Here is a 22,673-nt window from a genome sequence, read left to right as displayed (position 1 = left end):
AAAAAAAATTAGTCAATAGGACTAATAAGAATTATTACTTTTTCACCAAGTAATTATAAGTTTGTTAAATGTTGACAATTTCCAAAGTAAATAAAGAAAAAATGGGAAAAGTTGTAGGCAGCTGAATTTTCACAAGTTAATGCGTGACTGACGTGACAATTGGCGGTTTTGAGCCAAGGTGTGAAGAATAGGACTTCCTTCGTAGAAGTCGGAAAAATATTTTAACATTCAAAAGAGATTTTCCACAGTCGAGCCTTGGCCCGACGAACGATTTGAATAACAAAGTCACCAAGAAGATGTACTATCGTCCGTGCCCGCATGAGTGAACAGTCTTCAGACGAGTTTATCGCAGAAATCGTTTGCATGCCAAGCAAAATCGATCCTCTTCAGGATTTCCATCGTCATTGACTTTTGTCGTTTGCTTTAATTCGAGACGCGAATGCAAAGACGATTCTTCAAATGTGAAGCGATGAGCTTCGATTGATCATTCTTATAATTATTCACAGAATATAAAAACGACGACTGTAATATTGAATTATTTGTAAGAAGCGACTATTAATATTTAACGTGCTTTAATTAAAAAAAATATATATCAGTATTTTCATAAGGTTTAAGATGCAATTGAAAAAAATCATAGCATAAAAGAATATTTAGAAAATGCAAAATCCAATGTTTTTCTTTTACCATTCACAAAAAAGCAACATTGTTAGATGTCACAAATAACAATTCGAATAAAATAAGTATTGTTACTGTTTGCTCTCTCTTTGATTTCATAGTTCAAAGTGACATTTATGATTTTTTTTACTTGTTAATGGCAGCTGACATCATTTTGTTATGAAAATAAAAAGTTTGTACTAGCAACATTAGAAAGTATGATGAGTAACGTGACTGCTCGAAAGATCTCGGAGAAGTCTGCGTTAAAAGAATCCCTGGTCTAGCCATATCGGTCGAACAGGTGTGCGGGTACGATGCGAGAATAAACGATTAGAATCTCGATTAGCATCCGCGGATCATATTAATCGCGGCTGCATTACCAAGCGATTGCATCCGCTCGAGTACGATTTCATAATCGGACACGTATCGGCTTGGAGCGCTAAGTCTCGATTCGCTTTGACGGCTTAATAAGAGATAATTGCGCCTCAAGTATAATATAAGCGCATAAACGATCTAACATCGATAATCAAGCATGCAACTAGCGACAAACTATTTTTTAGATTAATTAATATTGATATATCGTTCATTTGTCATTGAAAAATTCTTAATAGCATAATTAAAATATTGTCATAAATTTAATTTTATCAATAATTAGATTTAAATATTATAATATATTATATATTAATTATACTCTAAAAATTATGTTCTAAATTCGGAAAGAATAACTTTGTTGAAGCATTTGAAAATTTAACTAGATATAAGTATCTGAAAATAATTTTATTTATAATAATTATGTAGGATGCTCAAACTGATTGCTAGAATGCTAAAACTTTTTGCAGTATAGTTATCAACGTTTAAGCGCTCTACATAATTTTGACAGTCCAATAAAATTATTTTCAGATTTGTATTTTCCTAAACTTTTAGTTTTACTTCAGTAAAACTGTTCTTTCTGTGTATATATATATTTTAAATTCGCGACATCTTTCCGAAATTCGACAAAATCTAAGACAAACGTGCGATTATTTCTTTCGTGAGAACCCCTGACTATCACGCGAAATGACACGAATAACATGCCGCGGAGCATACGACGTTTCGTCGGCAGTTTCATCGTTCCTGACATGGTGATTCGCAGGGAAGCGCAAAAAGGAAGACAAGGAGGCGCCGATGAGGTGGCCGCGGGGCGAATGGTCGCGATATGCGTTCGGAAGACGTGGAAGCAGAGGAGAAAAATGAAGCGGGTGGTGGCGGTGGTGGTGGCGCTAGGCGATCGGAAGTGTGTCAAATTACAGAGGTCCGCGATATTAATGACTCCTAATGACATGCCCCCCCCCCTTCTGACAGCAGCGTCCGGTGCCTACCGACCGACACAAGGAAAGGCCACGATTTCTCCCCACTAAGCCGTTCGCCCAGGCCCGCTCGCGAACCACCAAGGTTGGGGCCTCCGATGCTGCTCACCGCGTCGGGCCGGTGGACCCGATTCACAGAATCGACATTAAAAATGCAATTACTAATTGACGGAGGCTAATAGCAATAAGATAAACAACGGACTAAATGCTATAAAGTAAAACACAGGTCGGCGACGGTGTCCTTCACCCCCATCCCGCTCGCTACCACCGGTCAGGTCCTATCGGATCCCGTTCTCGCTCCTCGTACCTCGCTTCTATTTACCAATCGTTTCTTTTTCTTTCTTTCTCGAACTTGGTCGGCTCCTTTCGTTGTGATACTTCTACGAGGAGCACCGTTCGCGAAGGGGCGCCAGCCCCTCTGTTTACGACCGGTTCGGCATTTCCGAGAGGCCGGTCCAACCGCGAATTTTTTGTCAGCTAGCTCTACACCTTTCTTAGTTTCTGTCCATTCGTCCGTTTTATTTTACCTTGAGAGGATAGCTCGATGTTCCATCGATGAGGTCGAGCTTTAACCCGTACCATGTTTTTTTTTTTCTTTGATGACAGTTGCATACTTCGTTTATCTCAATTACACAATTAATTACACAATTAACACATTATTAAACGTAGACGTATCAGTTAGTGTTTTATTGACTGAACGTTACAACCATTCACTCAGAACTGAAACAAGCTCACTTGTATGCTATTCTTTCTAAAGAAACATATATATTAAATCAGACCTGTTTAAAACTTGAAAACTGAACGTTTCTCTCTCTCTCTCTCTCTCTGTCGTCTCGTTGAGCGAAATAAAAGGAAAATAAACAGAATATATGCTAGAGTTCTCTCTGTCAAATGACTGCCTGTTCTATCTTTTTTGTTTTCTATTTATCTCGCTCAACGAGACATTGGAGAAATGGAAGCGTTTAGCTCTCTAAGTTTTGAACAAGTTTAAATCATTGTGCAAGGTTGTTAGAGTTTAAAATTATTATTCATAATCTGTTCTTATTTCAAGATCCTAAAGAGTCAATATGGTTCTGTTCTTAAGTGTACTTAAGACTGTACTTAAAGCGATCTTAAATATACATAAGAACAGACCATATACCAAAGAATCTTAATGTTTCATTATAAAATTAGTGATTGTGTTTAGTCTTTTTTGTCGTGGTTTGCTCCTTTCTGATATTTTGTATATTATGAATTTTATAAAATTTTATAAAAAAAATAGCCATAGGCATTAATGTTTGCATCTAATCAATAATGTATAAAACGTCCAGTCAATAATGTATTAATTGGTCTTAATGTACAATATTGCAATTGTAATATTTATATAAAATACAATATTAATATTAAGAACAATACGTAATATTTCTATCAATATTATTTTTAAATGTAATAACAGATTAATATATTAAAGCTACAAAAAAGATGTCGCATGGCCACTATGTACCGATAATTATAACTATTATAAGCATGTTCGCAGGATTGCGTTATTACGCACGTCAAATAAGTTTCTTAGTTTTGCAGATGCAGTCGTTTGGCGGCATCCATTACGTTCTGTCATCTCCCTCATTATCGCGCTTTCTGCGAAGAACGATACACGCTATGTCAGATCTCGTGACGCGTGACACCCTTCGAGTTTGTCCCGTCGTTCTCGAAACGCACGTTCATGGAATTAATAATTCTCCTTATTAGGTCTGTTATATAAAAGTTTGTTTTGCTAAACACGCAAGAATCTAAAGGACTAAAGGTCGTCTGTTAGATTACAACAGTGTATTTATTATATTATGCTCTAATATTTTCATGTTTACGTGAATGTGAGCTTTATGATAGAACGTATGTCTAGTTATAAAAAAAATGAAATAAAATTTGCTATAATTGATAAATAGTTACATATAAATTTTCGGTGCTATGGAATCTACAGACAAATTACAGAATATATAATATTCCCAATTGGTTTCCTCTAATTTCAATTTGCTGACAATGGTCACGCAGCTCTAACCGAAACTTTCTCACGATATGATAATATAAAAATTTGCACGCGCGCTTGCCTTTCTGTTATGTTTAGTGTCGCGTGAGTCAAGTTGCCATTTGCAATTTTAGCACTTCAAATTCGTCTAAGTCGTTCCGCCTCGTCAAAATCGTAAAAGGGTCCCGAAAAGGGACTAAATTTTTCTAAAAATCATCGACGATTCAGTCGAACCGTCCGCAAAGAATTTTTAGATATTTTAGTGATTCTTTTATGATCCTAACGAAAAATCTAATGGATGCACACGGATGGTTCTCCAAAGTTAAAAGGCCGGTTATACGGCACAGAAGAATTCCTCGAGGCAAATGATAAACTGCTGCGTGTAAGCGGCATCTGTCGAACGTAATTGGTTTTATGACATATTTTACGTGGAAAAAAATTAGCTGATGTCTCCGGCATGGAGGATCTTTTGCAGAAAAATCGATTATCTATATCTTATTTTATAAACATTTTTTATCTTATTGTCATAAATATTACAAATATTAGAGTAAAGTGGTACAATTCTGAATAAAATAAAATTTGAACCCAAATATAAAGTTTAAGTTTGATAACCTTGTTCTCATTGTACAGAAGGCACTAAAACCCCTAAATAAGAAAAATGAAACTTAAACTTCAAAAATTGAATTAAAATCTTATTTCGTTCAAAATTATATTATATTCGAAATTGTATCACTTTATTCTATCAAATATATTATATAATATATTTTTGTAACTTTCAAAAGCCTATTTTTTCACATATCTATAAGTTTTGAATTTCACTGTACGACTAAAAATTACATAAACAGATCAAACTAAGATTTTATAAAAATAAAATCTGATTAAGATTGACAACTCAAGTGACATTGTTGATTACTCAGATAAAAGTACATTTAAAAAACTAGCGGTGCGGGTTCATTATCAAGACGAGGCGTTCGTTTCTTGCACGTATCATTCTATCGCTATATTATTTCTGTACGAAATTTATGTCTACCGTAAACGAAGATTAAACGGCATCGTACGTTAATCAAGAATATACGATGCAACTCTGCAAACTCACCTTGTATGGATTCCGGCGAGGTTGGCTCCTTATCGATTCGACCGAGCGCGTCGCTACCTGAAACAAAAAGCGCAACCAAGCCCTCGTTAGTGACGCCATACTATAAGCCGATCGGGAAAATCATTCGTTTTCCGTAAGAGGTACATGCGCGAGTACTTTTTGCTTTGATCGAATCGGCAAGCATTGTAGTTTTATTTTAATTATTGTACATTAAGGTTACTTATAATCTATTCCTTTGGGGATAATAGCACGCTTCTTCATCAGTGGAGAAACAATGACGAAGACATTGATTTATATTTGCAAGCTGCAGCCTTGTCATCTTCGTTAATTTTAATAAAATTATAAAAGAATAGCGAGAGAGAGAGAGAGAGAGAGAGAGAGAGAGAGAGAGAGATAATACAAGAGAAATAATCCTCGGTATTGTCACACATATTTAAATAATATTTGTTACGACGTTCATATTATTATTTTAATAAAATTAATAAGAAGGATTAAACACTTCAAATAGAACTAATATCTAAATTATGTAAATGTTAGACTATTTTTACGTTAAATTATGTCTGCTAATGATAAAACAATGATTGCATTTAGATTCTTTCTTCCATTTAGATCCTTAATGGAACCAATAAATGTGTAAATAATAAAAATGATACATAAATCAATCATATTAAAGAATTTTACAACAGTTGCAAAGCTGCTTTTTCTGCTAAAGGCAGCCAGTGTTTCTCAATATTCCTCAATGTCTGACAAATGTGTTATGTCACATATAGTTCTATTTTATTCGATGGAAACCCACATCTGTCTTGATTAAAACCGGGAGATCGAGAGAATTGAATGGTCCAGAGATAGTATCGGAGTACATCGCATTTATCAATCAGGCTGCGGGCCGAATTATGCTAAAACTCGAGCGATCATGACGCATAGCGGGGAATTGCGCCGATCACAATTTCTCGAAAATAGGGCGGCTCGCCGTTATCCTACCATAAATGCAATCGATCGATATTCAAATAATCTATTTGACAGACCCTTTTCCAAAGAGGACGAGAAAGGGAAGATGGTGGTAATTCGGCGCGAGGATGACCACCGTACGTCACACGACGAGAGGGACGAGTTCGTGGGGGTCCGGCAGACCCCAGGGGCGACCACCTACTACCCCCTAGGGGGTCGCAACTCACCCCTGAAACGACTGTATTCAGATAATCCCACCTTTCCTTTTCTCCGTCTTATTTGCCCGCAACGACGACATTTCAATACATGCTCTCGCAGGATAACCCGCCACAAATATGGGCGGATATACGCGATCACTACGTGGAAAATAGTAACGGAAGTAACGACTATATACGGTAGCACGTAGACGTTACGTAGAAGTAAAAGGGATGGAAAAGATTTCAGTCTTGACTCTCGCATTTCGTACATATCATCGTATATATTGGAAGACCAGTGAATTATTCATATAATGAATATAATATTGATCGGTAATATGCATTTAATTTTTCCTTCGTCTTTAATTCAAGATGCGCGTATTAATGTAACAATTGGATAAAATATTTCCTGTGCTTCATTTCAAATTGTTTATATATTCCATCAATATCTGCTTAATCGGCGATTTATAATATGTTTCACTTAAGTTATCCAGGTCGCTATAATAAAACTAAACAATGTTCCTTAACGAGACCGTTTTCATTATCGAGCGAAGGACTCCTAGAAACTAGTACGCGTTTACATTAATTAATTAAATATAAAGAGCGGCCTTATAAGCCAGAGCTCGAGCTCTTCTCTCTTATGCACGCATGTAATAATGCCTGAGGCAATCTTTCTTATAGTTTCGTAAAAAAAAAAAAAATCGTGAGGGAAGATACGATGCATAATTCATCAGTAGCGAGGTACGATCGATTGTTTGACCGATATTAGAGAACATCGATGACAAGATCCTTTTTCATGAGCGACAACGCGCGTTAAATTCTATCGTAGTTACGCGCATTAATTTTCAAAACTTTTTCAGCGCATAAAAATTAAAAAAAAATATATACATAGATTTTTCAACATATTTTAATATTTATCAAGACAGTCTTTTCGTTCGTGTATATAGAAAGAACGGTTTTGCTGAAATGTTTAAACATTTAGTTTTTACAGATCTGAAAAATAATTTTGTTGGTCCATCAAAATAGTTATGTAGTAACTCAAACTGAGTAATTACTAGGATGTTAAAACTTTTTGTAAAATTATTTTTCATTGCTTGAATTCAAGCGTGAGAAACAGTGCTTGAAGTATTATGCAATTGTTTTGACGGTCAAACAGAATTATTTACAGATCTATATCTAGCTAAATGTTCAGATTCTTCTGCAAAATCATTCTTTCCATGTACTTTATACAGAAGCCACAAAATTCTTGTTTAATGGTAGACATCAGCGAATGCGACGATTTATCAAAATGAAATACCGGCTGTCGAAAGGACGCCCACCCATTCCTTTAAATAGGAATGAACGCGGATAAATACGATGCACCTTCGTCGTTCGACGACTCTCCGGAGGGCCGTAAAGAAGTTACGGTTTGCACATGCACTTTTTTGCCCCGTTGCACATATCACGCGAACGACTATAACCCCACTGTCGCTTTCTCTTTCCTTCTCTCTGTTTGCTGTCATACCGTAAAATAAAAATTACGCGTTCATATTATTTATTAATCAGCGATAATTTTATATTGTAAAATCAGTCTCAGCGAAATCTTCATGAAACATTGAGTGTCAAATGGTAATTGATAAATTCCTGCTTCAATGGAACTCTCATTAAAAAAAGAAACTGATTGAATTAATTGTAATTCTGGTTAAAAATGGACAAATCCGAATTTTCTGATTAAATCTATTATAATTCTAGTTGAGATAATTAGAATTTTTATTGATATTACATGATCAGAAACTTTTGGGTTTGTCCATTTTCCAACAGAAATTTTTCTCAATGCAATCTTTCTCACACACAGCATCAGAAATATAAAGAAATATAGTAGATATAAATATAAAGAAATATAGTAGATAGCGACGCATTATTCTAACACTGAGAAAAATGTTCTAATCAAATCAACAAAAGAGCTCAACAAGAACACTATTTTGATGAGGACAGATTATCATAATCAGAAATTTTATTCGGTCTCACTAAAATGCCGCTCTTGTTCGGTTCTTTTGTTAGTTCAATTAGAACATTTTTTTCAATAAATATACATATTCTTATTAACATTAACACTCTCATGTTTCACCTTTCGCATAATTATAAAGTTCTTATCATTAATCTTGCACCCTTTTACACATAACTCAGAAAATTCGCTCTAGAATGGGAATAAAAAATTTTCCTCTCTTTTATTCTCTCTGTTTGTTCGAAGCAGTCAATTCACTCAACTATTTGCGTCGTCGGCCGAGATTTCCAGACATCAATTCTGAAGTACGTCACGGCGTTGTCGGACCTCACTTTTTCACTTATTAATTCGACACGTCCGCGCCAGCCGGAATCGCGTGTTTGCGGCTACCGTCCCGGATACATCTTGGTATTCATAAAGGGCAGGCCTTATACCTTCCTGTATAAAGCGCACACCCATCAGCAGCCCCATTTAACGTATATGTACACGTGACACCTGTGCCGATAACTTCAATACCGCGGACAGGTGCTCTCGTCAAGCACTCGACATACGACCACGAAGACGGAAGCGTGTCGAGACCGCTATTATCTCGCGATTACGATCTCGTTTCGCCAAAGGCCGGTTATCGATTGCACGGATCGATCTCTTCCTTCTCCTTTATCGCAATCAGTTAGACCGCGTGGACTTTAATAAACAATGACCGATACAAAAATGAATACCAAGCTTGCTTATTAATAAAAATTCAAGCGTACACTTATTGAATTAAGATTTGGGAAAGTTGTATGTAGGTTAAAAATAATTTCGAAACTTTCAGATCATTTCGATGCAACTTCGTGGAAGTTGAATAATTAACAATCAACAATATAAAATTCCATACCTTCGGTTAATCGATTAATTCATAAAATTCGATCAATCCTGCGCATCCATGTAGGTATACGTGCCATGGACGGAAACGAGATTTTAATATTTAAGCTCGATAGCACGATACAATAAGTATAATAAGCATAGAAGCGACCGCCAGCAGGCGGTTGCAAGAGACGGTTGCAATATTAATGCTGACATTTCGGTGCTTTGCGGTAGTTTAACCACACTCCAGCCCCTCGCTTTAATGGATGCGGCTTTCCGACAGGTACGCTATGCCACAACTACGCCAATCGTCACGTATGGCCATATATTGCAACCGATATATCGATCTTTAAAATAAAACGGAGTAAGAGTAGTCTTAGAAGAATCTTAAAAGAATTTACAAAATAAAAGTCAATTAGGCAACTATGTACACTTGATTAATCATTTAAATAATTTGAGGTTTAAAGTTCAAGGTATAGGTATCACGTGTGCTTTAAGTATACATGCGATGGTAGTAACAATGCGTTATTGACATTTTTCGATTGATTCATAACATCGTAATGTTTGTACTTTACGTAACATCCCTGCAGAAAAAAGACTCGCATAAATTTATAAATATTTTTATAACGTACCTTACATTAAGTAGATTCATAAGATAGTTATTTTCTATGTGTCATACAGTAAATAGTAATGCAATAATGATGCGCATTAAGCAATGATGAGCAATGATGACAATGAAGATGAGTAAAAAAAAATTTCTTTCTTTATGATTTATATATATATATATATCGTAGTATATAGATGTCCGAATCTAAGTCCAAACAAATCTTTTTCCATATATAAAATAAGAATAATTTATATCAATATAAAATTCTGTCATTCGAAGTACACTGAAAAAAACAAGTTTGGTTATAACTACCAAATGTTGAGTAAAATAATTTCAACCAAATGTTCAGATAATATAACCATAATTTTATCTTTACAAATATTTAGTGAGTATCACCAAACGGTATTACTTTACGTTTGTAAAGTTAAAACTATGATTTGGTTATATATTATCTAAATATTTAGTTGAAATTATTCCATTCAACATTTGGTAGCTACAGCCAGCCAGGCTCTTTCTTTCGATGTACACAATATTACTCAAAATGCTCCGAACAAATGTATTTTTTTTACATTCTTTTAATTGGCCTTTATACAAACTCGTATAAATTATTATAAGCGCATTCTTATACTGCGTGGTTATATCGTTATTCGCGCGCAAAGCGATGAAGAAGGATTGCCAGGAATCATCTTCGTGCGCAGAATGCCACGTTGTGTTAGTGACTCGATTTTTCGCGGTGTCCTTACGATGATCTGCCTGTGTAGCGATATTTGATTTCCCATTTTTTTTTTCCTCGGTTCACTGGCTCTGCCTTTACTTCGCCACGCGAACTACCATGAATACAAGATGCGGCACCTGGATACATCTAGTTTTCGCGTGGCGGCGATCCAGCCCTCTCATCAATTTTTGAGAACCCGCACTCGGACGATATGTATGCACCGCCACCCCGACGCCGATAACCGATATGGAAACCACGTTCTGGTCGACCGATCAACCGCCACGGCTGATACCCATATACCCGGCCACCATGGAAAATCGTACGCCGTCCTGCAATGCGCGTGAATAGTGATGAGAAATCGCGGCGGAACACTCGCGTCGAAAGCTGATTGGGTGACTATATGACGACCATACCTGCTTGTGACATCAAAATCTTCAATTCAATGTTGTTATTGAAGGAGAAAATCAGACGACAAATATTTTTAAACGTTATTAAACGAAACCAATCGAAAAGTTTGAACACAAATATGTTAGAAGAGAAAAAAGCTATTTTCAAGTCAAAATGGATTTTCATGCTTATATGAATATACAAATATTATAGTCTTATAGAATTAAAATATTTTTAAAACGAAAGTATGCATTGATATATGGAAATAGGCTGTGATTGGAAAACTTCGAGTTTTGCGGATATTAAAGTATTTACATTGTCGGAAGGAAGAAGAAAAACCTCAGAAATGCCTATCGCTCGAAAAGGCCTTGCGCAGCAGTTCGCAAAAACACGATTACGTAACTATCAACTTCCATAATATCCTACACAGACGTACACACGCAGACACATACATCGAAAGAACCACGAGAACAGGTTTTACGCGCGTACCGGAAAAATCCGCGGGTTAGGTGGGACTTTAAATTCGAAACTTTCCGGGCGGAAGAGAAAAGAAACCGGCTGAGAAACGTCGTAGAAAAAAAGGGGTGAGAGTGGGAGAAAGAGAGAGAGAGAGAGAGAGAGAGAGAAAGAGAGAGAGAGGACGAAGGAGAAGGAAGTTCGTGTACGCGAGCCGAGACTTTTTCCAATTACAAACGGCGCCATTCGCGAACTGGTCGGCGGCGATTATTTTTGAAACAAGAATATTCCTCTCCGCCCCGGGACATAATGAGGAAGCGAGAGGCACGGTCGGAGGGCGCGATAATGGCGGCCGTTATGAAGAAATCAACCCACCCCGGCACACAGCCACCCCGTCGCACTCCTCCGGCGAGCCACGCTGGTAACCCACTTGATCTTCCGTTTCCATGGCGACCGCCTTGTCCAACGAACCCCCGCCGACTGAGACCGGCGGGGGTGGTGGTGGTGGTGGTGGTGGTGGTGGTAGTGGTGGTTGCGAACCTTCTCTCTTATTATGAGAGTTGCTCCACCCGGGCGGAAGGGTTGGAAATGTCGCTCTTTCTCTTTCTATCTTTATTTCTCTTTCCCTTTTACGTCCCCCTCAGTGGCTGGACGCTTTCAGGACGCACATTTAATGATATCTCGGTAAGTCGAAAGCAGAAGCCGTTAAAAACGAATGTAGTTATGCGAGACATTTAAGTGCTGATGTCTTCTACACGCGATTGCAACACCTTAGAAAAATTTTCAAATACTATTTCAAGGGTATAGTTTGAAATTCAAAGTATACCGCACAAATTTGTTTTCGGTGACAGATCAGGTAATATCGAAATTTTCGAAATTTCAGTTATGCATTAAATGTTATGTATTAATACACTTTAAAATTTAATAAACAAATATAGATTTTTTAAATCTTAAATCTCTGGATTGTATATTAATAAAAAAACTTTATTAATTTTTTCGCTATTACAGTATGTATTATATGTATTAAATGCTGTGCGTTTTAATACACAATCCGTCGTATTTTAAAATTTAATATAAAAATACAGATTTTTGCATTAAATCTTAAAGTAAGAATTGTACATAATTAATATGCCTTCTAAATAAAATTAAATATATATACAATAATAATAGCATTGTAGACAATGCAAAGTAACTACATTTATTAATAAATTGTATATAATATAATAACTCAATGTAACGTAATAATCGTGTAAGTAATAAATAAATATTGTTAACACCTGCAAATTACGATACTATCGAACCGTAAAAAACGTAAACGCATTGAACAATCACGCTTCTGCGAAGCGGACAACAGTACTTTCTTTTCCTTCTTTTTTTCCATATTTCTCATCTGCTGTAACGCGGTCGAGCTACCCACAAACGCTTTGTGCATAACAACGATAATAATCTTCTGGCATAAAGTAACCGATTACTTTTTTTCCGAGAATTTGCGTCAATGATCCGTGAGATCCGTCGTCTAATATTCATGCATCTCGAATTCCATGAAACATCAAGCGCACTATGCGGGCATTGCGTGTGCCGAACGCACTTCTCCGCTTCTTAGGACTAAATTAACGCATTATTTGTAATTACATAATCAGATTACGTAATTACAAGTGTATTATTATTGATTACGTAATTACACGACACATTAAACAATACATGCTGTCACTGCGCAATATGTATACCATTACACGAAAGGAACGATCTAAAATTTTACTGGATACAGATCTGAAAATTTTGTTGTTTTACAGCACCACCACTCATCATTTTTGAGTTTCCAAAAATTATTGTAATGGTCCAACAAAACTTTAGATCTTTCAGCAATTGTTTTTTTTCGTATGTAATAACATTTGTGCCTAAAACAGCCACAGTAGACGCATACCCCCGATCCATCATCGGCCCATACGATAATCGTTCTTGAATTTAATCCGGAGGAACTGATAGATTCCGAAATAATTGCCGTTCGTCGGATTGTTAGTAACATGAAAAAAAAAGAGGGGTTAGCAGGGGATGTACTCGCGCCCTTTGGCAGATGATGGACGGTGGTGCGTAACAGCTACGGGGTGTCGCGAGTAAACGAGACATATATAGGAGAAAAAGAGGAGAATGATCTTCCGCGCGAGAGAGAAATGATTTGAAATTGATGAGTCTATCGCGACTTAGAAGGGTTGGGGTGTCGCGTGCCGCACCTCGAATGCATAAAGGATTCCCAACCCCCTTTTTATTGCGCTTTATCCCTCGAGCTATTCTTTCAAGCGTGTTGTCTTCTCGTGCACGATCTTGTATTCCAACGAGGATCTGAGTGCACTCGATTGGAAAAAAATCAATAACAGACCGAATTATTGTTAAATAATTAGTTTTCTACTTAATTCAAGTTTAAAAATTAGTATTCCGCTGAACAACGCTGATAGAATTAGCATTCCATAGATTTAAGTGATCACAAGTCACTTGATACTGATGAGATTTTTCATGAAAAATTCCTACAATAATCAATTCGCAAGGCATACTTCACATGTATTATCGTCTTTTCGTTCGAATTACCGTGATAGTGCACAGACATGTCCACGCCGCGCCCGTTTCTTTGCACGTACGCTGGAGAACGAGAAGCCATTAACAGGGACGCATATACCAACATGTCGCCCGTGGGGGTGGTTTTCCATGGATTCGAGGGGAGAGCATGGACTGTATCCGCGCAGAGGAAGGGGAGAGAAAAGTGCTTCACGCGGCGAAGTAATGGAGCCGACTTATTCCGCACAGAAACTCCTTGGCTGGGAGCAACGACGAAGACGGTGAAGTATTCGAAGCATCGAGGGCGGTAGTGAGAATCGTTCAAACGAAAGATCGATACCGAGCTTGATTCATTTACGAAATAGAAAATTTTCCCTAAACCTTTAAATAGATAGGTGGCTGCAGCATCTCGTAGTTATTATCTTAAAAACTTTGTTTTGGAAAAAAAAAAAGAAAAGTATTGTCCAAAAGTCTTAAATTAATTATTTTTACATTTCTCCCTCTTATAAAGGTATATATAACGTAAATTTAATTCTATATGTACTAATTGAATAGATAAGTATAAAAATAAAATTTGTTTGGAATATTCTCAGCATCCCATCTACTTATGTAGGTTCATTGACGTTGACTCATTTAGAAATGCTAAAGGGTTTGCGAGTTATCGCCGTATCGTGATCCCATTGCTAATGCCAATGTTTCGCGAACCTTGCCGTTCACTTCATCAGGGCGAGGAGCGCACTGATATTGAGCTCCTCCGGAGGACTCCCTTTTATACAAACTCATTGACTCCTTCCTACGAAAAAACGATTTTAATAAAATATATAAAAATTATAAAAGCTAGATCGGAAAACAGTTTTGTCAGATCATCAAAATATAATTACGCAAGAATCTCAAGCATAATGAGCGATTTCTGTAAAATTTTGATACTGTATCAATAATAGCAATCAATTTGAACGTGCTACATAATTATTTTGACTGTTTAACAAAATTATTTTCAAATCTGCATCTAAGCTAAATTTTGTTTTATATTATACTTCAGCAAAATCATCCTTTCCGTGAACCAATATAGATTAACTTTAACGTCGGTTTAATTTACCCTTGATCTTCTTTCATTCTTAGAATTAGAAGATAGAAAATAAGTTAAACCGAGATTAAAATTAAGCTACATTGAGAAAATGATAGAAATGGATTGAGAAACTTCGCATACGTCAACAAATCATTTAAATATTTTTCAAAATATTATTTTCTATGTTACATAAATTCTAATATAACTGTTATCAAACGTCTATAATCCCGATTACAGAGTACATTATGCATAGATATTGAAATAATTGGGAGAACAAGTATATATCGTCTCTAACGATATGATAAAAACGATATTAAGTCTGAGATTACATACTACGTGGCTAATCTTCGTCATGCAGACTCAAGGAAATTCGATGCGTCACGGTATTCTGATAGCAGTTGTAAATCGCCGTGAATTGTGACAGATTGTGATTAATGAGTTTTAAATTAGATCTCGTGGTGTGATATCAAAAAAAGTTCGATGCATTAAGACGTTTTGTCTACATATTCTATTTTCAGAAAGATTTCACATTCATCTCATTCGAAAATATTATTTTATAATAACATTTATAATTAGATTAGAGGAAACGTCTAATGTTTTCAATTAACATTGTAGCACGATCAAAATTTATTTTATATTAATATTTTATTAAAACAAAAACAGTTTTATGACTTCAAGGACATAACAGATATAATCAAATTAAAGAGAATTTAAGTACAAAGTGAAAACGCTTGCAGAACGTTAACTTCGTTGATAAATACATTCTAATTATTTGCGAATTATATCTTATTGTCATAAATATTATTTATATTTATATATATTAACATTTGCAAAGTAAGTCAAAGCGAAATAGCCGAAGTGATAAAATAACTTTTTCATTATCTTTATTATCATCATTACCACATATCGATATCGTTATTAAAATTATTAATCGTCGTCAGGTATTTTACATTTCATCGAGATCCGTACACCAGCACTGTGAATATCGCAAGTTCATCAAACCGATCTGTTCAGCTAATCGATTTTAATTAATGGCCCGCTCGTACCGATTTTACCGATTAAGCAGAATTACCGTCCGCATGAATGAAATATTCATTGAATGCAAAGGCGCGCGGGGCGCGTGTATAAACCATTAAAAAATAATAGCGACAGAAATTCGCCTTAATTGGCGCAATAGCCGAGCCGCGCCAGCACGGCGCGAGGAATAATCCCCGTATAGTCCTGACAATTAAGCGCGATATGCGGGAGATCCTGTGTGCGTATACAAGCCTTTCTCGCGCACGCTGCTGCTCATAATTACGCGGTAATTAGAGAGGTTTGTCGGCAATTAACATCTTGAATATCGTCGCGTCGCCGCGCGGTATCGGCCAGTATCGCTGTTCCCCTTTGATCCACCCAGATCTTTGGCGCCAATTCTTGAGAATAAAGAATTTTTACCCCTTGTCTCCTTTCATATAAAGATTCATTTGCATTTATTTTGCACAGCACAAATTAATAAGTTTTGAGAACCAAATAACTAATTTACTTTTCGTTGATTTTGACTGCTATTAGAATTATATGTTTGCACCGAATGTCTTCAGTAGCCTTAAGTACCTTTTTATTCTCTACTATGACTTGTATTAGAATATATGGATTGTGTTTAATTACTAACTTTACTCTAATTAAAAAATAGTTTAAGTTAAAAAACAAAAAGGGAAAAACGATCATTTTCACGAGATTTTTAAATAAAATTATATATTATATATAAATTCATAAAAAAAACGAAGTATTAAAAAATTTAACTAGACATATTTGCAAGTAATTTTATTGGACCAAAGTAGTTGCGTAAAAATTTCAAGTATGTAATTTTAAGTATGTATAATTAAATTTAATCTAATCCAATATATCTTTATTTTTTATACTAAAGCAATGGATAAATTTATTCAGTGTTTTATAAAATGACGATACATTGAATAGGAGCAGCAACTCAACTTAAATTAAATTTGATAGTATATTTAAGCGTATATTATTTTGATTCAATAAAATTATTTCCGGATCTGTATCAAGTTAAATTTTTAAATACTTTAGCGTCATTTTCGTGTAAATGTAACAAATAAATGATAAATAGATATCTCGCAAACAAAAACCATTCGTACGTCATTGATTTTCAAAGCTCGTGCTCATAACTCGCTCGAGCACTTCTATATCTCACGTGAGACACGTAGGCACTGAGATATCTGGAAGTTTCCGATCCAGAAGAGCCTTGTGTCTCGGCCGTTAATTGTTCCATCGACCGGAAGTCCGCGCGCGCGGAAGTTCCGCCACCCCGCCTCGTCTCCCGCGCGCGCGGTAACAAAAGAAATCGAATATCTCGCCGTCGTTTCTCTCGCCAGTCTTTCCTTCTTCTATCCGCGTCTCGTCTATTCCTCACCATCCCCATCCTCGGACCGGGATATAATTTCCTGGGGCAAGAAGTTTCTAATGACAGAAAATCTAATATATATCGCTTCGAACCGGAGGTTCCGCCGGCGCTCTGCGAGCAGCTTTTCTTGTAATTAAGTTATAACTAAGGGCGAGCGTGGGCGTAGCACGATGGAGATGGTTCCTTCGAGGGTGGTCGGAAACGTGGAATAGGTTGGGGATAGGTTGGGGTAGCGGCGGAGGAGTGTTCGTTCTTCTCGCAAGAGTGGAAAACAATAAGAGAGCCAGTACTAATCCGCACCATACATTATAACCGCCGAGAGTGTTCCTGGCGCTGGCCGGAAACTGGTGCGTACGACTCGGCCTTAGCAACTTTGGAAAAACAGAATTCCACGATGGCATTACATAAAAAGCTACTCCTCACTGTTTTTAATGTAATTGAAATGTTATAACAAAACACGCAGGAACGAGAGATATGAGTAATTAAGAAAACTTTGGAAAAATATCTGTTTCTAAAAACCTATATACCCAGGAAAAGCCGCGTGTACCATGACAAATCGCAATAAAGGTAATCATAATTGTAGCACGGTTTGCAATACACCGGTAAAGATAGTGCGGAAGAGAAGACGTGAAAAAAAAAGATAGTCATCGTTGGATTCGCGTGTATCCGCGGCGGACATATTCCGCGCATCCACGCGCGTTCATATCCCAGTGTGCTTTTCCCAGGCTACGGTTAACGACCATCGAGGTGGTCGCACACACGACGCGGTGGCACTCGTGATATACATGTAACGAAGCGCGCGTACGTGCAACATACCTCTCCATGGCGATGGAGAACGGGAAGGAGGACTGGTCATTAGGTAATAGGGACTGATTTTTCCACCGGGACTTTTATTTAGACATCGTGTGTGGCAATTTTTTTGCCGCGTTCGCACCGATTAGACGGTTCGGTCGCCATTATCCGTGAATGGCGATTCAACTGAAATACTTTGTTAAACTGCTGTCGGTCAGCATCAATGGCGACTACTACAATACCCTTTAGTAACGCATTAAATAAAATTGCGTATATATAAACTGAGATTTACAATAAAAATTTAATATTGCATGGAAAGAATAATTTTGCTAAAGCATCTAAAAATTTAGTTAGAGAGACAGATTTGAAAAGAATTTTACTTGGATCATTAAAATAATTATGTTGAACGCTTTAACTGGTTGTTAAAATGTTAAAACCTTTACAGCGTTGTCATCAAAGCTTAACTCTCCACCAGGAATGTTGGACTTTAAAAGAGTGAATTTTTAATTGTGAATTCTGGTAGATAAATTTAAATTTGTTAAAAAAGAATTGAAACACAATTCAATCTATAATATCATCTTCTTTTAAAATTTTACGTAATTAATCTACATAATTATTTTGATCAACAAAATTATCTTCAGTTTTGTACCTATAGATACAGAAACTTAGTTCAATTTTTAGATACTTTAACAAAATCATTCTTTTCCCGTGAAAATTGAAAGATTGATAAAAATTATTTTATAATAACAAAATTTCTACGTATTTTACAAACGTTTTAAAATATGTAATTTACTGTAAAACCTCCCAAGATGTAATACTTTTCTAAAGAAAAAATTATAATCGTATTAATTTTCACTATATGATAACATTTTTGGATAATGCCGAGTAAGAAAGACGAAAAGAATAAATGTTAGGATTTTGCGATAACAAAAGAATGCGAAGGATAGAGCCGCGAATGGAATTGGCCAATAATTATCGTAGCGTGCAAATATCGATAATAACTCGACGTGAAAGAGGAAAACGAGTAGAGAACGAAGGTAAGACGGTGGGCCGGGCATCACGCCTGGAAAGGAACAACTCAATTGCGCGAAATCGAGTTAGGCACCAGCACGCCGGCGGGGATGTAATTAATTAATTCGAGAACGCCATCTTGCTACTGACGGCCGAACGAAGAAATATTATTTTCAGGGTGCGGGGCATCGCGGCGGAAGAGAAGACAGGAAATTAAGCGGCTTCAGTTCCCTCTTAATCTGTACCTTCGCAGAGAAAACTGCCCATCGCTATTCGTTCTTTCTGTAGCGATAGTATTAAATTCTGTGCATATACCCCAATCTGCGACTACGTCAACGTGATATTAAATTGGCTATATATTATATATGGCAACAACTTGTTAACAAAACTTGTTTAATATCTTAGATACAGTGCATCAAGTTTATTCACGATGTACACTAGCTTTGTAACTAACTACATACCTGTCCGAGGCATACACAGAGAACATAGTCTTTCGTTAACGAGGAGTTCAACTCATAACGCTTAATTAAGGTGCTGTACAAAGTAAGAACGAGAGAAGTGAGGCGAGGGGAAAGATGGGAGCGATCGGGCCCTGATCGTGACTGGCCCAGAAGCAAGAACGCGGTCAGATCCCCTGATAACGATCTGATAAACCGCTCTCCCCAGATCGCGAAGAAGCTACATGCACTGTAAAGGAAACGAGACGAACCTCGCATGTTGTCACGAATATATTTTCTGGCCAAATTAACTTCGATCTTATTAAAATAACTTTTATATAATGAAAAAGATCTTTAGATAAAATATAATAAAGATTTTAGATAAATTTAAAAGTATTAAATAAATGAAATAAAAAAAAAACATGTACAATAATAATGTACAATACAAAATAAAAATGTTTAATAAATATGAAAAGGTCTAAAAATGTAAATTCATAACGTTGCATAATTTCGTACGCCAAATATAAATGGTAAACTTATTATCGCTAAAAAAATTTAAAATAAGTTACATAACAGATAAAAAACAAAATCGAAAAAAAAAGAATATCTTAAGCAAATAATATTCCTTAATTAAACTACATAGCAATAATTTTGTTTAATAAAAAATTGAAGATTTACATGCTTATGCATAGAATCTCCTAGATTTTCTCAAGCTACAAGATATGCGCTTCAAATTCATTGTTATAATCTTCTTTCATCTGAGATAGACGTAAAATATTGGTCGACAATGCAAAGCGTGATTGACATTCGACTTCTCACAATATAGTCCTATTGAACTTTCAAACCCATCCTCTATAGAAACACAGCAAGTGTACTCCGTCACTTTATTAACGTTTCACTAAAATATTGAATTTTAAGTTCGTAGACTATTTACTTGTCTCAAATCTACTAGCAGAAGCTAATGTCAATTCAATTTACCGATAAAGAAGATTTTCGCTTATTCTTCACCTTTTGCAAGGCAAATAAAATTAAATCATCTAAGTATCTGACATAATATACAACGACAAGATGAGGAATGTACGTGAAAAGAACTATCGCATGGGACGATCGCCTATTGTGGAGAGGCGAGAGCGACGAGAACTCGAGTAATTCAAGTGCATCTACAGATTGTCCAAAGCGAATAGGGTGACCGAAGTTTGGAGCGAAAACGTAGAGGGGGACCATACCTTTAAAATAGCGTAGTCATACCCCCACGAACTAAAAGCAACCCCAATCGCCGCACGCTGCTCTAATCACAGAAGGAGGGTTGGTTTTACATTTTAAATCCTACCGCGGCGTAATTATTGACCATACACGATGATAATGTCACAAAATTAATTCCTTTTATCTCAGTTCAAAAATGTCAAACTGATCACCTGTATAACGTTTAGTTTTAAGCTGAATTACAGATACACGTTAACAAAGGAAAACATTATTGCAAAGATACTGGAACATATATTATGGACATCAAGCGACGAAATTTTACCGGGTCGCAGAACCAATGAGAATGCGACATGCATAATATATGTTCGTGTTGGGGATCGTGCAAAAACGATGCTGCATAGTAAAATGGAAAAGCGGAGAGATGATTTCAGTACGACGACCGGATGAACGTTATAATGTGGGCATTGGGGTTGAATAGTAGAAATTTTTTATACTTAAAAATTTGGTGTGAAAAGGCATGGTGGCTAATTTAAAAAAACGACGCATGCGGGAGATAATTTTTGTCGTTAAAATTCATCGAAATTGACGAGACAATTTGAATTATGCTGGTAGTGTCGCTCGGGATAATGAACGTGAAATTACGAGTAATTGAGGAATAAAAAACAAATATGTAAAATTTAGATTTCAAAGATGGTTGTATATAAAATATCTCATAAAATAAAAAATTTATGTAAAATGTAAGTCCGAAATAATTTAGATATGCAAAATGCTGGATTTCAATCAAAATTAATTATATTTTAAAACATAAAATCATATGTAAAACAATTTTTCTAAATAATTTAAATATTTTTATTAAAATATTCGTACTTATCCTCCGGAAGATATTCCAGCTCTTTCTTTTGTTGCGCATATTTCTCCAGAATCCAAAAGTGTAAAATCACAGGAAATATCATCAGAAATATCATCCTTTCAAGTTTCCCCTTTTGGAATTAGCAACACTTTCTTGCCTGTCACTTATTCGTCAACAACACTTTCTTTGCTCGTTATACAATTAATACCGGGAAATTATTTAATTTAATTAACTTAAAGGAGACTATAGAAATATAGATCGATCAATTAACGTCTCAATTTGATTTTCAAGTAAAAAAAACTAAAAATACAATATTTCGTATAAATTTAATACGTATAAATTTAACACCTTGTTCAACACATTGCGTTTGCACAATTCGGACGCAACATTTAGGACCGAGAAGGTTTTATCAAGATTTGTTAATTCTACATACTAACTTAGAATCGTCATGTGCTTCTCCGTTAACTCTCATTATGAGAGCAAGAGCGGGGAACATTTTTACTTCTTTTTATTTTCTTTTAGAGTTACTCCAAGTTAACTTGCCGGACGCAACGCTCCTACTGGTGAGCCAAGGCTGTCCATTCGCAATGGTCAGCACTGCCTCTCTTCCCCCATCTGGAGTTCTCTCAGGAAGTACACCCCCGCATGCCCTCAAAAGCATCAAAGTGAGAGAAAAAGAGAAAGAGAGAGAGAAAGAGTGAGAGGAAGAGAAAAAGCGGGAAGAAGAGAGAAAGAGAGAGATATAGATCCCCTACGTGCTTTCCGAACACCCGCCTTCCCATCGCACGGCCAAGGGTACATACATTATCCACCCCTGATCCCCGATCCCGCTCAACCAACGTTTCGATAGGTACCGTACTGAATTATAGAAACGTCTCTCCTATCTCTCTTCTTTGACGGTGCGTATCGACAGACGCGAGCTTTTAATTTTGCCAACTAGTAATTTACGAAGCTATTTCGGAAATGCTTTTTTAAAATTCACAATTGGACAAATACTTTACACACATATTTTTCTCTCAATCGTATTAATTTTTAATTATTTATTACAAATAATATTTTACATCAGTTATAATTAATTTTATTTTCTTTTCTCCTTCCCTCGTCTCTCTCTCTCTCTCTCTCTCTCTC

General features: G+C 36.2%; 1 protein-coding gene across 2 annotated transcripts in view; it reads right to left on the bottom strand.

Annotated features, from left to right (window-relative positions):
• Positions 1 to 22,673, bottom strand: part of LOC108756694 (POU domain protein 2-like) — a 141,838-nt gene that overhangs the window by 27,094 nt on the left and 92,071 nt on the right. For both annotated transcript variants that reach the window (XM_018500695.1, XM_018500696.1), the window contains exon 4: positions 5,099 to 5,155. In XM_018500695.1, coding sequence (XP_018356197.1) covers positions 5,099 to 5,155 — 57 coding nt within the window. The remainder of the gene's footprint in view (positions 1 to 5,098; positions 5,156 to 22,673) is intronic.

Source organism: Trachymyrmex septentrionalis, unplaced genomic scaffold (assembly GCF_001594115.1).
Source record: "Trachymyrmex septentrionalis isolate Tsep2-gDNA-1 unplaced genomic scaffold, Tsep1.0 scaffold13, whole genome shotgun sequence".
In the NCBI taxonomy this organism is placed as follows: Eukaryota; Metazoa; Arthropoda; class Insecta; order Hymenoptera; family Formicidae; genus Trachymyrmex; species Trachymyrmex septentrionalis.
Note: the sequence above shows the minus strand (reverse complement) of the source record. Positions and strands in the feature narration are given on the sequence as shown.